Raw genomic sequence first — 19,493 nt, forward strand, 5'->3', positions numbered from 1 at the left:
TATTATCATCGACTAGCTATTCTCATCAGAAACAGTAGTGATAACCACGCATACGCCTGGGGCCACTCTCGGAAAGACTTGCGTGTTGGCTTCATGCATATATATTCACCGATGTAAGATGCAGATGAAAAATACGAAACGTGTTAGAACATGATGGCTTAGATTACGGTAGTGCAATAGGGAGACAAGGCGTCGCTCTCCTATCAAGGGTTCGATGCAGCCTTTCACGTGGATACGGTGATGACGAAACCCTCCGATATACCTGGGGCTTTTTTTTCCCTTTTTTTTTTTGGCGACAGAGCTCCCGCTTTGCTTACCTATTCTAGGCATTCTACATGTAAGTATGTGGTGGAACCCAGCGAGGCTGCCGGCTGAATGCATGAGCCGCTGGTAAGCTTTTTTTGGGTCCGTCTCTGGGCGTCACTCGAGTTACATCACTAACTACCTCCCTAAAACGCACGATTCAAGGGGAAGAAGAAGCCAGGTCAACGAGAAGATTTGACAACTATCCCACCACGATACTGGTCGTCTGTTTCTTCTACCTCTTCCCCTTTTAACTTGTGGAAAGTTCGATATTACCAATACCCTGCAATTGCTTCCGCCTACGACACGACACGCCAATCACTACCTCGATTCACATCGGTCGCCTTTTACAAGTTCTGTACACGGCCAAAAAATGATAGTGGCAGCAGAAGCAATCACCCAACCACAATCACAATGATGCAGGACAAGCGCGGGGCGGACCCCGGCGGTGGCGATGACGGCTGGCAAGACGGCGAGGACCGCCAGGGTCTGCTGGCGGGCGGCGACTACGGTCATGCCGGAAAGGAGGCGTCCTCGCTTCCCAACGGCAGCGGGGGCGGCGAGCAGCAGCAGCAGCAGATCCGAACGCCGGCGCGCGTGCGCTTCAACGACGTGCCCGAGGTGGTGCGCATGAGTAGCGCTTCTTCGCGGCGGTCCGGCGACGGTAGCCTCGACGACGACGACGACCCGCGGGCCACGCTGGACCTCGAAGACCCCCTCCGCGACGACGACCACGACGACCACGACGTCGATGACGACCACCGCATGCCCCTGCTGACGAGCATGGAGGCGCCGTCGGTCGCACTCGCCAACGACCTCGACGACGCGGTGGAGCAGGAGCTGCGACGGCCCAAGTCCGGGCTCAAGTCGGCCTTTATGAACATGGCCAACTCCATCATCGGCGCGGGCATCATCGGGCAGCCGTACGCGATCCGGCAGGCGGGCCTGCTCGCGGGCGTGGTGCTGCTCGTCGGCCTGACGGCCGTCGTCGACTGGACCATCTGCCTCATCGTCATCAACAGCAAGCTCAGCGGCACGAGCAGCTTCCAGGGCACCGTGGAGCACTGCTTCGGCCGCGGCGGGCTCGTCGCCATCTCGCTCGCGCAGTGGGTCTTCGCCTTTGGCGGCATGGTCGCCTTTGGCGTCATCGTCGGCGACACCATCCCGCACGTGCTGCTCGCCGTCTGGCCGGGCCTGCCGGACGTGCCCGTCGTCGGCCTCCTCACGGACCGGCGCGTCGCCATCGCCGTCTTCGTCATGGGCATCAGCTACCCGCTCACGCTGTACCGCGACATTGCCAAGCTCGCCAAGGCGAGCACCTTTGCGCTCGTCGGCATGCTGGTCATTGTCGCGACGGTGCTGGTGCAGGGCCTGCTGGTGTCGTCCGAGGCGAGGGGCCAGTTCAGCCTGCCGCTGCTGACGGTGAATACGGGCATCTTCCAGGCCATTGGTGTCATTTCTTTTGGTACGTCTGAATCAAAGAGTGCTATCGTGCGGCGCCGGCGGCGCGAGCAAAACCCAGCTCTCCTTGTCTCTCTCTCTTTATCCCCCCCCCTTCTCCGTGTGCTAACAAGCAACCTTTCAACCAGCCTTTGTCTGCCACCACAACTCTCTCCTGATCTACGGCTCGTTACGCACACCCACGATTGACAACTTCTCACGCGTGACGCACTACTCGACCGGCATCTCCATGCTGGCGTGCCTGGTGCTGGCGCTGGCCGGCTTCCTCGTCTTCGGCGACAAGACGCTCGGCAACGTACTCAACAACTTCCCCTCGGACAGCGTCATGGTCAACGTGGCGCGGCTGTGCTTCGGCCTCAACATGCTGACGACGCTGCCGCTCGAGGCCTTTGTGTGCCGCGAAGTCATGCAGACGTACTGGTGGCCCGACGCGCCGTTCAACCTCCGGCGGCACCTGGTGCTCAGCACGGGGCTTGTCGCGTCGGCCACCTTTATCAGCCTGGTGACGTGCGACCTCGGCGCCGTTTTCGAGCTCGTCGGCGCGACGAGCGCCGTCGCCATGGCGTACATACTCCCGCCCATGTGCTACATGAAGCTGACGACGAGGAGCTGGCGGACCTATGTCGCGGGCGCCATTGTCGTCTTTGGCGGGCTGGTCATGGTCATTTCCGTCATTCAGGCCATTGGGAAATTGGTGAATAGTGAGTACTCGACTCTGCAACGGACACGAATAGGAGGAACACCATTGATGAAGAGTGGGAAAGCTAACATGGCTGCAGACACGGATGGCCCGGCACAATGTCAATAACATGAGCATGAGAGACACACATTTGTGTCCTTTTCCGTTTTTCTCTTTACACTTTGTATATATACTTGGGATTCTGGGGTGTGCAGATGCACCTGGGATCACGGTTGGGACAGGCATGGCTTGCTACCTGGAAACTCTTGGGGGCTTGTGATCAAACCAGGCAGGAAAGAGTTACGAAAGAGGGAGACTAGGCAGCATGGCCATCTCAGCGCTGTACAGACATGTTGCATACGTGGGAGTTTCTTTCCTTTCCCTTTTTTTTTTCCCTGTAAATTTGTGTATTTTAGATATTCTCGACGGGAGGTCTCTTTCACCGGTTTGGAAAATACTCTCTATTGCGCACTGTTCGGGATATGTGAGAAGGCAGATTTTTGCTTGTACCGAGGCGAAGGCGCCCAGGACTACGGATACATGGCCAAACCTGCACATCACAGGAACGGACTTATAATGCCAGCCCGTCCTGATAAGCCCTTTCTTTTCCTTGTTCTAGCTTTGCGTACCCCGCATCGGTCTCCTTCAGCACCGGGGGCCCCCTCTCGTAGGTTTTTGGGTCACGCTCGCACGCCGCTCGGCCTCGACGAATCGCAGCGCACGAAATACCAAGTATTACCCTCTCCGCTGGTCATCGAAGAGGAAAGCGGCTCTATTCCCGAAACAGCACAGAACCACACAGTCTTTCTCCGTCTCGTTCCTTTCCCCCTCCTTGTTATGCGTGCATCAGGGAAGCTCGTTTTCCTGTTGCCTTTTTGTTGTCGTCGTACAAGCATTGCGCCCCCCCCCCCTCCCCCCATGTCCCCGCTTAGGCTGCAGCTGACCAACTAACAAACGTACCTGGGGGAGAGAGAGAGAAGAGGCAGAGGGAGGGGTTCATTAGCACGCCCGTCCCTTTGCTCTCTTTTCTTACAACGCCTTTTTCTTTTCCCCTTCTCACATCTCCTCGTCTGACTGGAAAATTCTACAAAACTTGATTGAAATACAGAAAAGAACAAGAAACTAGCCAACATGCTTGTCAACTATAACCACACCACCTGCCCCAAGTGCAGCTCCGCCATCAGCGACGGCGGCAAGACCTGTGGCAGCTGCGGTGCCGTATGTTGCCCTGCATCTCTGTGACTTTCCCTTATTCACGAATATAAGCGTTTACTGACATGTTCGTTGGGGGGGTGCTCTCCCTTTTCTTTTCAACAGACTTGCCCCAACTAAAATTGCAGGGGCATCCTTTTCCTTAAGTGTAACGGCGACCCGTGTTGACGTTGACGAGAGCCGATGGTGCCCCTGTCTTGCTAGAGACAGCACTGGGTAAGACGGAGAGAAGGGCCTACATAGATGAGCGGAGATGATGATACGATGATGATGATGATGATGATGACAGGCTAAGCATAGGGATTCGGAGTTTACTAGACATGGAGAGACTACTTTGATGACTTGCGAATGATAGAGGGGAAAGTTGATGTTGTCTCCAGATACCTCAGTCGCCTTACACCGCCTCTCGTTGTGTTTTTCCCATCGTAACACATAAAATATGCATGCACATCCGCATTACGACATCACAAGACAGCATCTTAGAAATGTAAGAGATTTATATTATGCCAAGCACCAGTTCACGGAGCCTTGCGTCTCATATGCCGTACAATTGCACGCCACACTCGATCTTCCTCGTCAGTCTTTCTCTTCCTTTCTCTTTGCTGCCCTAATCTCCTCCACTATCAAGCATTCTCTGCAGAAAAACATAAGCACGCACACACACGCACACACACACAAAAACAGATGTAAAGAAACACGCCCTCCATGGCCCTCCACATACATACACCACAAGCCCGCACGGCCGTCATGACGCGGGAGGCGCCAACAGACGACCCAGTACTGGATTGCAGCAGCAGCAAGAGACACGACTCTGCTCGACCAAAAGATAACAAATAAAAAAGACGTATTAATTATGGCCCTTCTAGCACCTCATTCGCTTAATCCACATCGGCAAGCACGCGCGTCAAATCAAAGCCAAGGTACAAGCCGGGTGACATCTAAAAAAAACTCCAATGCGACAACCTGTTGTAAACGGCTTGCCAGTCTGTCTGATCCGAACAGCCACCTTTCTTCTTCTGATGAAGCAGCCGGGACGGGTCGCGCTGCTGACCAGAGTCGCAAGGATGGTTAAAAATTTTGCAACGCAGCATCGGCCTGAGCCGGGGAGGCTAGCATGGAAATGAGGTCCGAGGCCGGGTGCGTTCTCATGGTGCTCGCGCAACTTGGCTTTTTACAGAATGCGGCACTTCTTGTGCTTGGTGCGGCTACTGCGCGAGAGAAGGGCAGCACGGGTGGCGTGCTCGAAAACCTCGTGGACGCCCTCATTGGTCTTGGCAGAGCACTCGAGGTACTTGTAGGCACCGATCTTCTTGCGGATCTCCTCACCCTGTTTCATGTGTTAGTTGATGGTCGTAAGCGCGTGCGCGGCATTCAGTCGGGCGACCGCAGACGGGTCCGCGTCACGTCACGTCACAAGACGTCTGGCGAGTAGCGCCAAGACGGTGGCCGGCATCTGAGCTTGCATGGGCAACACAAAGGCGCCCGGTGATGTGGGAAGTGAGAGCATACCTCTTCGGGGCTGACGGGCTTCTGGCTCGTCTTAGCCAGCTCGTTCGTAACCTTTTGATCGTAGCGAAGATCCTTTTTGCAGCCAACGAGGATAATGGGAAGACCCTGGCAGAAGTGAAGGACCTCAGAGATCCACTGTGGTGAAGGCGCAGCGGTTAGCTGAGAGTTCGTAGGTGCAGCGGGCGCAGAGCCCGGGGGCTGCGGTTGTGAAACTGTACCTTCTCCTGGACGTTGTCAAGAGAGTCGGGTGAGTCGATGGCAAAACAAATCAGAATAACATGCGAATCGGGGTACGAAAGGGGGCGGAGACGGTCGTAGTCCTCCTGACCGGCGGTATCCCACAGGGCCAGCTCGACATGCTTGCCGTCTACCTCGACATCGGCGACATAGTTTTCGAAGACGGTGGGGACGTAGACCTGGGCAAGTGAAGTATAGCGAGTTAGCGGCGATGCTCTCGTGAAGGTAAAGTTCTTGCTAGTTGTTGTAATGACGGCCTTGGGAGCCTCCGGAGTTGCGTATCCGGGGTGCTCGGGGGGTCGGGCTGATGCATCGTCATGCAAAGCGTTGTCGGTGGCGGTCGGGGGTAGGCAGGCGGGTGGTGATGGCGTCGCGGGTAGCCGTTAAGAATAGGGGAGGGTCAAAAGGATCCGAGTGAGCTTACCTCGGGGAAAGTGCCCTTGGAGAAGACGCTGAAGAGGCAAGTTAGCATACGATGGATGGGAATGGCGATGAGGGCGAGAGTCTAGTTGGGAGATTGCGTGTCGGGTGGCAGGCGGAGAAGGACGAGGCGACTAGTGATACTAACATCAACAGACAGGTTTTGCCACAGGCACCGTCGCCGACGATGACGAGCTTTCGGCGGATTTCAGCCATGGTGTGTATTTGGATGGTTGCGAGAATAGATTCGGAGGGAAAAACTATGGAAAGGAAAGATGGCAAGGAGAGCGGATGAGATGCACGATTTGGGGGGTGGTGGAGGATGGCAGTTGGTGGTGGATGGATGGAGGAGCGAAAGGCGAACGTCAGAAGGGGGAATGTGAGTTGACGGGTGGAGAGGAGATGAAGGCCGAGCTGGGAAGCTGGGTGGGAGCTGGGAAGCTGGCGGGCAACTGGGGTTTGGTTGGGTTGGCTGGCTGGCAGTTGGCTTAGGAGGTACTTGCTCTTCTGCCTGGTGCCTCTCACCTAGCCAAGTACCTCTCTACCTACTAACCTACCTATTCACCTTAACAGTAGAGGGTTATGCAGCTGTTTGGCAGGGTCTGGACCTTCAAAGTTGGTACCTGTAAACTCGGGTACCTTAGTAGACGGCGGCCCTGCCAATCTCGCGCTGGTCTTGTCTGTCTCTTTGCGTCTCGCTCTCATTTTTTCCCTTCGTTTTTGTGTCCTATTGCTTTCTTCTGCTACCCTTTCCTTTCTCCCTCCACTGTTCTCTTTTTGTTCCTACCAGAGTCCGAATAAACAGCACTTGGCCGATGACCATGTCGAGCACGCTCCAACTACTTGCCACGCACGGTAATCTAACCCCCAGGCTTCTCGTAGTGTATTTTGGTGGGCGTCTACCGCGCCACACTACCACGCTACACCGGTATCGCCGCTGTACTTACCTGCCTTAGTACCTACCTAGGTAGGTACGGTAGCGTCCCAGGCCGTTGCCTGGTCCAGGAACAGCACTAAACTTAGCAGCCAGGGCCTACCAACCTACCAGGCTACCAGTACCTAATGTAAGTTCGCTACCCGCCTGGGCAGGTACCAAGTAACAGGTACCTCACTCGCGGGGCCTACAAGTGCTTCCGAACACCAGCAATCTATGGCGATTGTATCGGGTGTTTACTCGCAATTCTCCCAGGCCCACTGCACCCAACCTTGTCTTCGCCTCCAGCACTGCCTGCAAGTGCACCTGGCTAGTTTGTCTGTTTGTGGCTGAGGCCGGGCTGTGCTGTGCCTCTGTATCAGCCATCAGCTCGGCCCATGTCTCGTTGTCTCCCTTCTTCTCATCGCCGACTACTGGGAACATGCACTCCTTATTCACTGCCCTCACTATAAGTAATCCGTAAGTACCTACCCAGTACTCGGCAACTACCACCAACTAGGTACTTGGTAGCGCTTCAACTGTTCACTCCAACGGTGATGCTGCGTACCATCACCCAGGCCAACCTGCTTTAAAGGGGCTGGCACTCTGTGTTTTATCCATATTACCAGTTGCATTAACACGCTTGTAAGTAGCTGTCCATGTTGGAGTCAGCGCCAGTTGTTACACGCGCGTCGATACTGGGTCGGACCATTAACATGTGACGCTCCCCAAAGTACTGCTCTACCTCCTCGCCATGCCAGGATAACAACTGGTGACACTGAATCACTGTACTTTTTTTTCTTGGAAAAACACTGTAATCAGCGTCATGTTGCCGATTGTGTACATATTTTGCCTTCAACCTCATTACATCGAGCTTAAAAACCCGTTCCACCACACCTGATATAGACTGTCAATGTCGGCGTCTAGTGTGGCACGGCGATCACGCGTGCACAGATCGCCACGACTGCAGTCTGCATGTAAGTATTACACCGTTCAGAGATGCCACAACCGGGCGATGGCGACGTTTGACGCCAACTAGAGCGCTTTTATGCTCATCCAGCTGGTACAAAATTTCCACGCTCACAGTAACCGAACGCGGATTGTCTAGCCATCGTACTAGATGCTGACGAGGCCTGTCGCAGCCATAGCAAGGGCCCTGTTAACTCTCCTGACGGGCCGCGGAGCTCAAATAGCTGCCGACTAAGTACCAGTAGGATCTTTGCCAGCCTGTTGATATGGTCGAGCTTGCAAGGCTAACACATCCCTTATCGTTTCCATGTCGAACCAGATTGTCAATAGTGAACGACCAGAGGCCTCCTTCTCACCGAACCCCGTGAACGGGTAGAATACCAGTGCCTAGGTAGGTACGGACCGAAAGCCGATCATGTCACGCTCCAAATAGCCCAGAACGGGTGGCTTCATTCGACAGCAAGGCGTGGAGCGTCGCATTCAAGCGCAAAGCCATAAATAGATTCAGGAACAAAAATGGTGCTCCGTACATACTCGTACCTAGATACCTACTTAACGTAAGTAGTTGTCGCGCCCGTTTCCCCAGCATCGTAAGTACTTAAGTAAGTAGCCCCTGCAACAACATCTGGCAAGGCACAATCCCGCGCTGCTGCCTGAGGACGCCAGCGATGCGTCTTGCAGCTGCTCAGATTATCAGAATACTTGGTAAGTAGCAAGTGCCCACCGCCACAGTCACAAATAGAACAACCTCGACAATGTAAAATGTGGAGGTGAGGCTCGAGCCGGCTCCATCTGGTTTTCCTCCTCTCCTTCGTCTCCAGCAGTCAGCCATTGGTCGCTGCCTCCAAGCAGTGGTATACCATCATAGAATCCTACTTTCGTTGAAACTTGTCGAAATCGGGATTGAGCCGGCGCATCCAGTCCGCACCAAAGTTACCCATTGCTAGCCAGTACGGGAGTCTCTGGGCCGATAAAGCTATCTAGCTTATGCATTTGTCACATTCAGTAGAGTATGTCGCCCTACACAACTGTTCTCCGACTAGCTCGAGTATCAAATTGCAGTCCGAGCCGTGTGTGCCTGGCGTATTGCCCACAGTATATGTACATGCATGCGCACACTAATAAGGTAAACATGATCTGTTGCAAGTAGACGCTCATCATGGGCGTGTGAGTTGTGATTTGTGCTGGCGTCAGGTTCCTTGTACTAAGTACGACTTACCTACCCTTGCATCCGCTTCCGCAACAGCCACAATTCGCGCAGAAAGGCTGAGATCATTGTTTTTGACGGCACCAAGCCAGAGGAATCCCTAAATACTGGTAGTACACAAAGTGCCTGATCATCTCTCGAGCATAAAATTTCTGTGAAAGTGGTGATACATACTGGTACTCACAAAATCATACGCGTATAGGGTAGGCTGCCATTCCGTGGCCCCTACCGCCTTACCCTTTCGGGATTTTTGCAGCTTCTCCCCCGAAATTCCTTCCTGCATCTCTTGCACGCGGCATTGGCTCAATCATTTTCGACTTCCCCGATCCGACGCCAGGAAAGCGAGAACTAGGGGTATTACTGAATTCCGATTGGACCCCGCCCAGCTCGCTCGCACATAGAAACTCCATTGCAGAGTAGCCATGGACAAGATTGTCAAACGTGTGGCGCACGCTCAGCGCTCTGCCACCCGGAGAAGTCAACGGACCGCGAGGCGGCAGAAGATTCAGTCATACTATCGCGCCGAACAAACAATAACTGTCGCCGGGCGAGAAATCATTGACAACATTAAGGACGCCAAAAAGGCCGCCAAGGAGGACTGGGAGCTCGGTCCTTTGGCTCCCCAGCGCGACCTGGGCTTCAACAACTACGGTGTTGTCATCCAACCCATCCGTCAGGACTGGAGCAACTATGGCCAGATCAAGTACCAAACAAAGGTCGCCGAACAGCGCTGCGCTTGGGCCGGTGGTGCAAAGATGCTCAACCTGGCACCTGGCGACAGAGTGGTCATCTTGGAGGGCCACGACAAGGGCAAGATTGATACAATCAAGACGATCCAGCTCGAGACTGGCTCCCTTACGCTAGAAAACCACAACAAAGTAGGCAACAATCCATCAGCATCCGTATAATTCATTTGCACTAACAGGCATTTCTATTTCAGGCCATGGTTAAGAGCATGCTCGACCAACCACCCCGCTCACAGCCCATGCCCCTTTCTGTCGATTCAGTACGACTCGTATACCCACTGCCCGACCCCGTGACGGGTGTCACCAAAGACACTATCATCAGACAGCTCAAGGCCGTGCCGCCAAGGATGGAGTCGCCCAACATGACCATTGAGCGCTGGCGCTACGGCAACAAATGGGACCGCATAGTGCCCAGTCTCAACAGGATCATTCCCTGGCCCGAGACGTTGGCACCCCAGTTCGAGATGGCGGCTAGTGACACGGCCCGTGATCAAGTCGAGGAGCGCACCTTCTACTATAGCCTTACCGCGCCGCCCATGCCGGAAGGCGTGATCGATGAGCTGCGCAACAAGTACTCCAAGTTCAGAACCAGGCACGAGGACTGGTACGTGGCCGCGAAAGAGTCTGAACTACAGGACAAGGAGTCCAGGAGCAAGACGGTGCGTGCCATGCAGACTCCTCTGGAAGAATTCAACGAGATGCAGCGCGCCATCCGCGACGCCGCAGGCGAGCCCGAGCTGTCGGAAGATATGTTGGCCAAGATTGGCGAGGTCATGGCCAAGAGCAAGGCCGAGGCTCTGGAGCGAGCTGGTGTATCAGAGGTCGAGGCGAAGCAGTAAAGTGCTTCCATGTATTATTGAACATGCATCACTGGGACATCAGAGCTGCCTAGTGCTTGCTTCGTCTGTTAGGAGGTGGATGGGCTGCATGTGTATTACTCCAGAACGGACTTGTAAATTACGGGTTGAAAATAGACATTTCTCAATACATATGTCCTTCTCTATAGTGTCGAGAATTTATAAAGCGTGCCGCACCTCTTCTTTATTTATATTGACGTCGTGCTTGCCAGCACGTCTTTTGACCCACGCTGGCTGCTGGACATTCAGATTTCGATGGCCCATACCCCGACCAGGACTCCTGGTTGTCAAAACCGAAGCCGGCTGGGCATAAGTAAATCACACTCGAGATTTCCATCAAGGACAGTTTTTTCCCCCTATTTCGCGCTACGTAACCAGTGGCGGACTATTCGGCGAAAGCTTCGCACGCAAAGCTCCGGCCGTCTCCGACCTAGGCTGTGAGAACCCTTGGATTTGCTTTTTGGCCGTTGATAACACCCCGCGCCGCAACCCCCACCTCGACGCTGCCGATAGCGAGGCCTGCCACCCCCTCCCTCGTCAACCTTGATTAGCACTGGCTGCTATTCCCCCAATTCACCTTTACCTGGTTAGAAGAAGATTGGTGAAAGATAAACCATGTCGCACTCGCACGAAGGTGTTTCCCACTCGCACGATGGCGGCTTCAATGCCCAGGAGCACGGCCACTCGCACGAGATCCTCGACGGGCCCGGCAGCTACGTTGGGCGTGAGATGCCCATTGTCGAAGGCCGCGAGTGGTCTGATCGAGCCTTTACCGTTGGAATCGGCGGGTGCGTATCCCCTCAACTACCCTTTTCCCCCCTTTCCCAATACCATGCGTTTTGAATTACTGAAGCTCGGGAACGCTAACACATGCGCACCCGGGCGGTACAGCCCCGTCGGTTCCGGCAAGACGGCGCTCATGCTCGCCCTCTGTCTCGCCCTCCGCCAGGAGTACTGCCTCGCGGCCGTGACCAACGACATCTTCACGCGCGAGGACGCCGAGTTCCTGACGCGGCACGCCGCGCTGCCTCCCGAGCGCATCCGCGCCATCGAGACGGGCGGCTGCCCGCACGCCGCCGTCCGCGAGGACATCTCGGCCAACCTGGCCGCGCTCGAGGACCTGCACCGCGAGTTCGCCACCGACCTGCTCCTCATCGAGTCCGGCGGCGACAACCTCGCCGCCAACTACAGCCGCGAGCTCGCCGACTTCATCATCTACGTCATCGACGTCAGCGGCGGCGACAAGGTCCCCCGCAAGGGCGGCCCCGGCATCACCCAGAGCGACCTGCTCGTCGTCAACAAGACGGACCTGGCCGAGGCCGTCGGCGCCGACCTGGCCATCATGGAGCGCGACGCCCGCAAGATGCGCGAGGGCGGGCCGACCGTTTTCGCGCAGGTCAAGAAGGACGTCGGCGTCCAGCACATTGTCAACCTCATATTGAGCGCCTGGAAGGCCAGCGGCGCCGAGGAGGAGCGCAAGAGCAGCGGCGGCCCCAAGCCGACGCCCGGCCTGGAGAGCTTGAAGAAGTAATTGATGGCAATGATAAGCTAGTATTTTCGAGGGTAAGGAAGAGTATGTGGCTATGCGTAAAAAAGTAGTCGATTAAGCTGGTATTTGCAGAAAAAAAACGAATCATTCAAGTTTTTCATGTACGTTTTGTTAACTTTAAAAGTCCTATTTTCCCAACACGTTAATGCATAGTCCGTTGTCATGATATATAAAAGTGAACCCCACCCCCTTTAACCTCCATTTCCCGGTTTTCAGTAAATCATAATTTGTATATTCTTTCTCTTACGCCATAGTCAAGTCGCCATCCCCTTCAACAGCACCGGCAACGGCACCGGATTCAAGCAGAGCACTGCGGATTGCCGTAGCATTGCGCGGCCACACTCTCTTATACAAACTGATACCGATCGAGTCTTGTGGGTTGATACGTCCGTCAAAGGTGGCTTTGAAGTAACCGTGCGTGCCGAGCGGCTCCTTGACGTAGCCGCTGCGGCCCCTTCTCGTCCACAGCGGCATGGCCTTGAACCACTCCACATCCTCGCGGTTGAAGAACATGTAGCGAATAGTGACTATCTTCTTGTTGATGTGGTACGGGTGGCCCGTCAGGATGATGCGCTTGGCAACGACGCGGTTGGTCGAAGGAGGGAGCGCTGTGCCGGTGCCGATGAGGGCGAGGCCGGGGCTCGGGCTATCGCCCTCGTTCAGAACCTCGCCGGGGGTCGTGCGCTTGAAGAAGAGCACGGGGACGGCGCCCCAAGTGACAGGGCCCATAAAGGTGGCAATGGCGCTGCCGCCGGGGTGCAGGAAGCGGGCGTACTTGTGGACGTCGTTGGGTGTCGTGCCCGCCTGCGAGAAGAGCGGGTTGATGACCATGCGGCGGGGGCCGCACTGAACGATGATCTCCTCCTTGGACTTGACCGACTTGCCGTAATCGGTGCTCAGGTTGAACAGGTAGTTAACGGCCGTCTTCTTGTTCTCGTGGCGGAACAGCGAGAACAGCGTGACGGGCGACGTGGGTTTGTGGGACTGGGCGAGGCTGGGGGACATGCCCTTGACGAAGACCTGCACGCGGGTGCCGGGCTCGACGCCGCCGACAAGGGCCTCGCGAACAGCGCGCGACTTGGACGAGGCGTAGTCGGGGATTTGAAGGAGGCGGCGCCAGTCCTCCGGCTCGTGGGCGCGGTCCTCGTCTTCCTGCCACACACTGGTGCGCAGGCTCTTGAGGCCGCGGTAACGCGAAAGACGCTCGCGGGCGAGCACGTGCGGGTGCAGCTCAATCTCGTCAGGGAACTCCTTGTCATCTTCGGCCTCGTCGCGCTTCTTGGAGCGGTACTGGGCCAGCTGCTCAGCGTCTGCCGCCTCGTCTAGCTCCTCCATCATCTCCGACTGGGGGTACTCGGACGGGCCAGCTTCTGTTGGCTCGGGTTGAGCATAACCTTCAATACCATCTTCCGGCGCAGCTTCGTATTCGGCGGCGTGGGTATCTTCCATCTCCATATCTTCCATGTCTGACTCAGAGTCAGACACGTCCTCGAGGTACCAGGCGGACTGGTACTTGGATGTTCCCTTGGGAACCTTGCGCTTGGCCTGTTCCGCCTTCTCTTCCTCTCCTTCAGAGAAATAGTGGTGGTCGTCAAGGAGAACACCCTTCTTGGAGGCAGTAAGATCCTCAGGCTCCTCGGCGTCCATGATGACGTCTTCAGGAGCCAGTTCGTTCAGATCATCGCGGTCATCGCTGGGCTCTTCGAGAACCTGATTAGCCTCGTCCTCAGCAGATTGTGTGGCATTGCCCTTGCCATGCCTGGCGAGCGGCGCAGCAACTATCTTTTCAATCTGGAAGGTGCCCCAGTCACCAACTTGCACAAGTCTATCAGCCTTGAGACCGCGACCCCGGACGATACCGGTGATGACGGTGGCGTCGGATTCTGTGTTGGCAAACTGGATATCGTCGGCAAGCATCCAACTGCGCTCATCTCTCCATCGTACACCCTTGGGCGTTGTGCTGCACAACGACCGCATCAAATTGGCGCATTCTTGTCTATTTTCAAGGTTGAAGACCTTCTCTTGCTCAGGGTGGAAATGTGTGATGAACGACTTGAGAGAGCTCACGACACCGGGGCGCTGCTTGGCAGGCTCAATCTTGTCGAGACCTTGGACGACGGTGAACAGAGTAGACAAGCCCTGGCTCTCGACCGCGCGTAGGATGAGCTCGCCGAGGGGATCGACCTCGACGGAGGCAGAGAGGACGACGACCACAAAATCGGCAACACGGGTCGCATCGAGACACTCTGTGAGGTCACGCTGAAGCGGCATGTATTGGAGTTTCTGCTTGAAGCGGTCAACGGGGACTCGAAAGTTGCCTGGTTGCACATCGGCGGTGATGTCTAAGCTGCCGTTGAGTTGGTGGATGGCGGCGGCGGCGTCGCCGTCGGGGCAAAGCGGCAGAACAGCAACTATCCTGGGGGCGCCTTCACGACTATTGAAGACAGAAGAACCCTTGAGGTGCTCCTTGTGTTTGGCGAGGCGGGCCTGCTTGGCCTGGTTTCGCCGGTCAAACTTGGACATGACTTGTTGGTGGGGTGTCTTGCGCGATCCTTTCTCGTTAGGTACTCGGCCTGTAGAAGTAAAGGGATTAGTGGTCGAACGGGAATGAACTGTAGGTATTTCGTACCCTTGGCACGATCTCGCAATTCGTGCTTGGAAGCGGCCTTGGATTTGAAGGGCTTGTGAGAGACCTTGGTGGTCGGCCGATGCGAATGGCCCACAGCGGTAGGCATTTTGCCCTCACCGGCTTTGAAACGAAAAGGAAGAGAGGCCAGATTGAAAATGGTGCGCCTCTTTGGCCCGAGAAAGAAAAAGGATATATTCTGTGAGCCGGAAAATGCGGTAGCTGGCGCAAGACTTGTAGAGACGTCTGTCGAGATTGGCGGCGGGGTGAATGGTTATCAAGAAATTTTTGTGTGGCCAGCGCCGATAAGTTTTAGTGGTGGATGCCCCATGCAGCACCGTGATGGCGAGAGCGAGGAGGGGTACCACCGCAGAGGGTTCAACTTGTATCGGAACTGTGGCCTGGCCTAAAACGAAAGCAGACTTGAACTGCGAAAACCCTCATTGAGTCCCTCATTGAGACTTTATCTCAGCTTATAGCCTCAACTTATTGATGAATGCCCTTGCTTTTTGTTTATGTATTGCATGCCTACTGGTAGGTACGGATAGCTGGTAGATACTTACTTACCTAGTCAGTCTCTTTCGGGCAAGTGGGAACAGCGCTTATCGATACCAAACTTTTTTTTTTCCAACGTTGAAAACTTCCCAGAATTCACTGGCGGCACAGCTGATTATGGCCCACCCGCATGGTTGCTAGGAATTTTTGTACTAGGACTGCCAGCCAAACCCATCATTGTGCCTTGACCAACACATTGTCAATCTACCTGAGCGCCAGAACAATGCCAACAGACGTGGTGGCCGAGGCCAACGCCGCCGTACGCGACAATGGCGCCGTCGCGGTGACGACGAAGGCGAAGACGGACCTGATTCCCCGGCACGAGAAGGAGAGAATGAAGCGCTTGCGCGAGGCCAAGAAAGCCTATGGTCGTGGCAAGCAAATCGACACCAAGAATATCCGCGACAAAAAACTGCGCCGGAAAATGAAGCAGCTCGAAGGAAAATACCAAGAAGCCACCGTCAAAGCTAAGGATGCCGAGATTCTGCTCGAGAACACTTCAGGCTTCCTCGAAGCGGAAGGCGAAATGGAAAAGACGTACAAGGTCCGCCAGGAAGACATTCTCCCGGAGGTAGCCATGGAGACGGCGACGAAGCGATTCGAACTGAAACTAGATGCCCTGGGCCCATATGTCTTTGACTACTCTAGAAACGGCAGAGAATTGATTCTTGGCGGACGCAAGGGCCATGTTGCGACTATGGACTGGCGGGAAGGCAAGCTTGGCTGCGAGATCCAACTCGGCGAAACTGTTCGTGATGTCAAGTGGTTGCACAACAACCAATTCTTTGCTGCTGCGCAGAAAAAATACGTCTATATCTACGACCGCGACGGAGTCGAACTACACTGTCTGCGCAAGCACACCGAACCTACACATATGGAATTCCTGCCCTATCATTTCCTCTTGGCTACCATTGTGAGATTGACCTGAACACCCGGCAAACACAAATCGACCAAAACTAACCTGTAGGATAGGGAAACGGCGGCGTAATGCGATACCAGGATACAGCTACCGGCCAACTCGTTGCCGAAATTCCGACAAAGCTTGGACAGCCCGTCTCGCTTGGCCAAAACCGTTATAACGCGATTATGCATGTCGGACATCAGAACGGTGCCGTCACATTGTGGTCCCCTAATTCGCAAGAACCGCTGGTCAAGCTGCTCGCTCACCGGGGACCGGTGCGTTCGCTAGCCATGGATAGAGTCGGCCGCTACATGGTATCAACAGGACAGGATCAGAGAATGGCTGTGTGGGATATTAGAATGTTCAAAGAGGTTAACAGCTATTTCACAAGACAGCCGGCCTCATCAGTCTCTATATCTGATACCGGCCTTACTGCTGTGGGTTGGGGTACCAAGACGACGATATGGAAAGGACTGTTTGACAGTAATGCGGCAGTCCAGCAAAAAGTACAAAGCCCGTATATGGCCTGGGGTGGCGAGGGCAGACGCGTAGAGCGCGTCCAGTGGTGTCCGTACGAGGATGTGCTCGGCCTCGGCCACGACCAGGGCTTCTCCTCTATCATCGTCCCCGGTGCCGGTGAGGCCAACTTTGACGCGTTGGAGGTCAACCCATTCGAGACGAAGAAGCAGCGACAGGAGACCGAGGTCAAGGGACTGCTCAACAAATTGGCACCCGAGATGATTGCTCTGGACCCCAACTTTGTAGGCCAGCTCGATCTGCGCTCGGATGCTCAGCGCAAGGCCGACAGGGACCTCGACGCTCCTGCAACGGATATCGCCGAGGAGATTCGCAACAGAGCCAGAGGCAAGAACGGCGCGCTGAAGAAGTACTTGAGAAAACAGAGAAAGAAGAACATCATCGACGAGAAGAGGATGAGAATCGACGAAATGTGGAACGAGCAGCAAAAGCAAAAAGACAAGAAGCGACAGCAAGTGGAACAGGACCTCGGTCCGGCGCTGGCTCGCTTCGCACGCAAGGAATAGTCTCCAATAGCAAAAGACGGGCTCTGCTGCTGGCATGTATATATTATACCCATGAAAATTTAAAGCGTCAATATGTGCAAAAGATCCTGATCTAAGTGTGATTGCAAGTTCCTCTACGCGCATTTTTTTTGCGCTTATTACTCGAATTCGGCGTCCAAACACCCCACCAAAGACCATAGTACGCCATAACTACCCATCTTGTGCCTTGAAAATCAAAACTTTTCTTTGTGCCTTTGAACTGAATTCTCATGTGCCGCTCATATTAACCCTTTACAGGAGCTTCAGGTGGCCGGTAACTTCATCGACGAGGCTTCTCGGCGCCGGGCCGACACCCAAGACCGTCATACTGCCCGCCTCGATCTGGGTGCGGCCAGCGTCCTTGATGACCTCGGCGGTAAGACCCATCTCTCGCGCCTTGCGACACAACTGGAGCATCTCGTCCTGGCTCTTGAGCTGCACCGCAATCTTGGCCTGGCCGTACTTTTCCCAACGGGCCAGCATCTTGCGCGCGGTCGAGTTGGGGTCGGGGTTGCTGGCGAGGGCCTTGTAGCAGGCGAGGGTAGCATGGGAGCACTGCGCGGCAATCTTGCCTATAGAGACGAGGAATGACGGTTAGCTGCACGCACTATTTTTTGTTTCCTTCCCCTTGTCCTCGGAGCCATGGAGATGAGGATGCGGTGAAGAAACGTACCCTTGGTCATGCCCAAGTCGGTGCGGACGACCAGCACGAGCTTGCACTCCTCGTTGGTGAGTTTAAGCTTGGGGGCGGCATCTCTCGCGCCGAAGCGCAGGCCTTGCTTGACATCGGCAGCCTTGCCGTTGCTCCAATTGGGCGCGTGGTCCAGCAGCGAGTCGTCCTCATCGACGTCACTCTCCTCGCTCTCGACGGGGTCTTGGAGGTTGCCGCGGCGCTCAGCCTGCAGCGCGGGGGAGAAGAGGTACCCGCGACTGGCGTACAGGCCAAAGATGTAGCCCGTCACAAACGTCGTCAGCGCCGTGGTGATTGCGACTGTGGTGTTGTCCATCGTCATCCTGGCGAGACTTGCTTTGTCTGGGCAGAGCCGATGACAGCCTATTGGTCCGGGTCTGCCGGCCTCGAAGTGCGACGGATTCGGCGCGCGAGAACTGTGGAATAACCCCGATGGCAGTGGTATTGGCCGATGAGCGTATTAAACTGCGTATTGACGAGCGAGCGAAGAGAGGGAAAGCTTTGCGGTGAGCTGTGTTTCTGGAGAGTTTGAAGCAAGCTTGCTTCGCAGTAGGTCCACTTTTAGCCTAGCTGACAACTCCTAGAGTCGAGCCACTGGTCGAATGTGTGTGACGCAGCTGCGCTAAGATTGAAACCTTTCATAATTCTGCGGAGAGAAGGGAATTGGAGTGCTCGACATCAGAGGACGCGGTCATTGAAAACATGGCGGACCGAAAAGCTATTGTGGTGGCTATCTCCGGCTGCTCGTCAAGCGGCAAGACGACGCTTTCACGCCTGTTACGAGACATATTTCCAAACACCTTTATTCTTCATGAGGATGATTTTTACAAGATGGATAAAGAGTGAGCGCCGAGTGTGAATTTTTATATAGAAACCAAAGTTTTCATTGACACGGTTCAAGTATTCCTCTGAAGAATGGAATCGCAGACTGGGACTGCGCCGAAGCGATTGACATCCCCGCCATGACGAAAGCCGTGGCATACATCCGGCAGCACGCCTCGATTCCAGTACGAACACCGAAAAAAAAAAACGCGCATCATGCCAAGCACAATATACTGACGAAAGAGCAGCCCACGTTGGACTCCAAGGAAGATCAAAATTCTGTCGGCAAGTGCCCCGTCCCAGACTCGGTCATTGCCGAGCTCAAAGCCAAAGCCTCCGCGGCCATACCCGAGGACCACCCGTTGCGCGCGTCTCGCCTGCGCATGTGTCTGTTTGACGGCTTCCTGCTGTACTCGAGGTCCATGGCCGAGCTCGCGCCGTCGCTGGACGTCAAGATGCTGCTGCGCATCTCGCACGCGCAGGCAAAGGCCCGCCGGGAGGCCCGCGACGGCTACGTGACGCTGGAGGGTTTCTGGAAAGACCCGCCCGGGTACGTGGACGACATCGTGTGGCCAAACTATGTCAAGGAGCATGCGTGGCTGTTCGAGGACGGCGACGTCGAGGGCAGGTACAGGCAGGAGGTGCTGAAGGAAGAGGGCATCCTGGTGCCAGATGGCGGCGCTATGGATGCGAACATGTCGGATACGCTGCGGTGGATGGTCGAGGCCATCTTGAATGATTTACAAAAGTACAAATAAGAAGTAATATTCTCAGT

The 19,493-nt window shown here is 55.2% G+C and overlaps 8 protein-coding genes across 8 annotated transcripts; 5 read left to right on the forward strand and 3 right to left on the reverse strand.

Moving 5' to 3' along the window:
• Nucleotides 1-717: 717 nt before the first annotated feature.
• V2A60_005414 (transmembrane amino acid transporter protein-domain-containing protein) lies at nt 718-2,572 on the forward strand (the record flags this gene model as incomplete). Its single annotated transcript, XM_083256726.1, has 3 exons — nt 718-1,768; nt 1,893-2,465; nt 2,544-2,572. 3 exons carry the CDS (start codon nt 718-720, stop codon nt 2,570-2,572), a joined length of 1,653 nt encoding a protein of 550 aa, XP_083112852.1.
• Nucleotides 2,573-4,826: 2,254 nt separating this feature from the next.
• Nucleotides 4,827-6,037, reverse strand: V2A60_005415 (ras family-domain-containing protein; the record flags this gene model as incomplete). Its single annotated transcript, XM_083256727.1, has 5 exons — nt 4,827-4,982; nt 5,165-5,299; nt 5,383-5,580; nt 5,826-5,853; nt 5,970-6,037. 5 exons carry the CDS (start codon nt 6,035-6,037, stop codon nt 4,827-4,829), a joined length of 585 nt encoding a protein of 194 aa, XP_083112853.1.
• Nucleotides 6,038-9,332: 3,295 nt separating this feature from the next.
• V2A60_005416 (KOW motif domain-containing protein) lies at nt 9,333-10,495 on the forward strand (the record flags this gene model as incomplete). The annotated part of the gene is made up of 2 exons (XM_083256728.1): nt 9,333-9,788; nt 9,851-10,495. 2 exons carry the CDS (start codon nt 9,333-9,335, stop codon nt 10,493-10,495), a joined length of 1,101 nt encoding a protein of 366 aa, XP_083112854.1.
• A 633-nt stretch (nt 10,496-11,128) lies between these two features.
• On the forward strand, nt 11,129-12,044 carry V2A60_005417 (CobW/HypB/UreG, nucleotide-binding domain-containing protein; the record flags this gene model as incomplete). The annotated part of the gene is made up of 2 exons (XM_083256729.1): nt 11,129-11,301; nt 11,405-12,044. The coding sequence occupies 2 exons, from the start codon at nt 11,129-11,131 to the stop codon at nt 12,042-12,044; spliced, it is 813 nt and encodes a 270-aa protein (XP_083112855.1).
• A 261-nt stretch (nt 12,045-12,305) lies between these two features.
• V2A60_005418 (small subunit rRNA maturation protein TSR1) lies at nt 12,306-14,797 on the reverse strand (the record flags this gene model as incomplete). The annotated part of the gene is made up of 2 exons (XM_083256730.1): nt 12,306-14,635; nt 14,692-14,797. The coding sequence occupies 2 exons, from the start codon at nt 14,795-14,797 to the stop codon at nt 12,306-12,308; spliced, it is 2,436 nt and encodes an 811-aa protein (XP_083112856.1).
• A 669-nt stretch (nt 14,798-15,466) lies between these two features.
• Nucleotides 15,467-17,187, forward strand: V2A60_005419 (WD40-repeat-containing domain protein; the record flags this gene model as incomplete). Its single annotated transcript, XM_083256731.1, has 2 exons — nt 15,467-16,156; nt 16,216-17,187. The coding sequence occupies 2 exons, from the start codon at nt 15,467-15,469 to the stop codon at nt 17,185-17,187; spliced, it is 1,662 nt and encodes a 553-aa protein (XP_083112857.1).
• Nucleotides 17,188-17,457: 270 nt separating this feature from the next.
• Nucleotides 17,458-18,218, reverse strand: V2A60_005420 (aminoacyl-tRNA hydrolase; the record flags this gene model as incomplete). The annotated part of the gene is made up of 2 exons (XM_083256732.1): nt 17,458-17,777; nt 17,879-18,218. The coding sequence occupies 2 exons, from the start codon at nt 18,216-18,218 to the stop codon at nt 17,458-17,460; spliced, it is 660 nt and encodes a 219-aa protein (XP_083112858.1).
• Nucleotides 18,219-18,598: 380 nt separating this feature from the next.
• Nucleotides 18,599-19,476, forward strand: V2A60_005421 (ribosylnicotinamide kinase; the record flags this gene model as incomplete). The annotated part of the gene is made up of 3 exons (XM_083256733.1): nt 18,599-18,738; nt 18,798-18,903; nt 18,967-19,476. The coding sequence occupies 3 exons, from the start codon at nt 18,599-18,601 to the stop codon at nt 19,474-19,476; spliced, it is 756 nt and encodes a 251-aa protein (XP_083112859.1).
• Nucleotides 19,477-19,493: the final 17 nt, after the last annotated feature.

Source organism: Cordyceps javanica, chromosome 3 (genome assembly GCF_051103115.1).
Source record: "Cordyceps javanica chromosome 3, complete sequence".
NCBI classification, from domain to species: domain Eukaryota; kingdom Fungi; phylum Ascomycota; class Sordariomycetes; order Hypocreales; family Cordycipitaceae; genus Cordyceps; species Cordyceps javanica.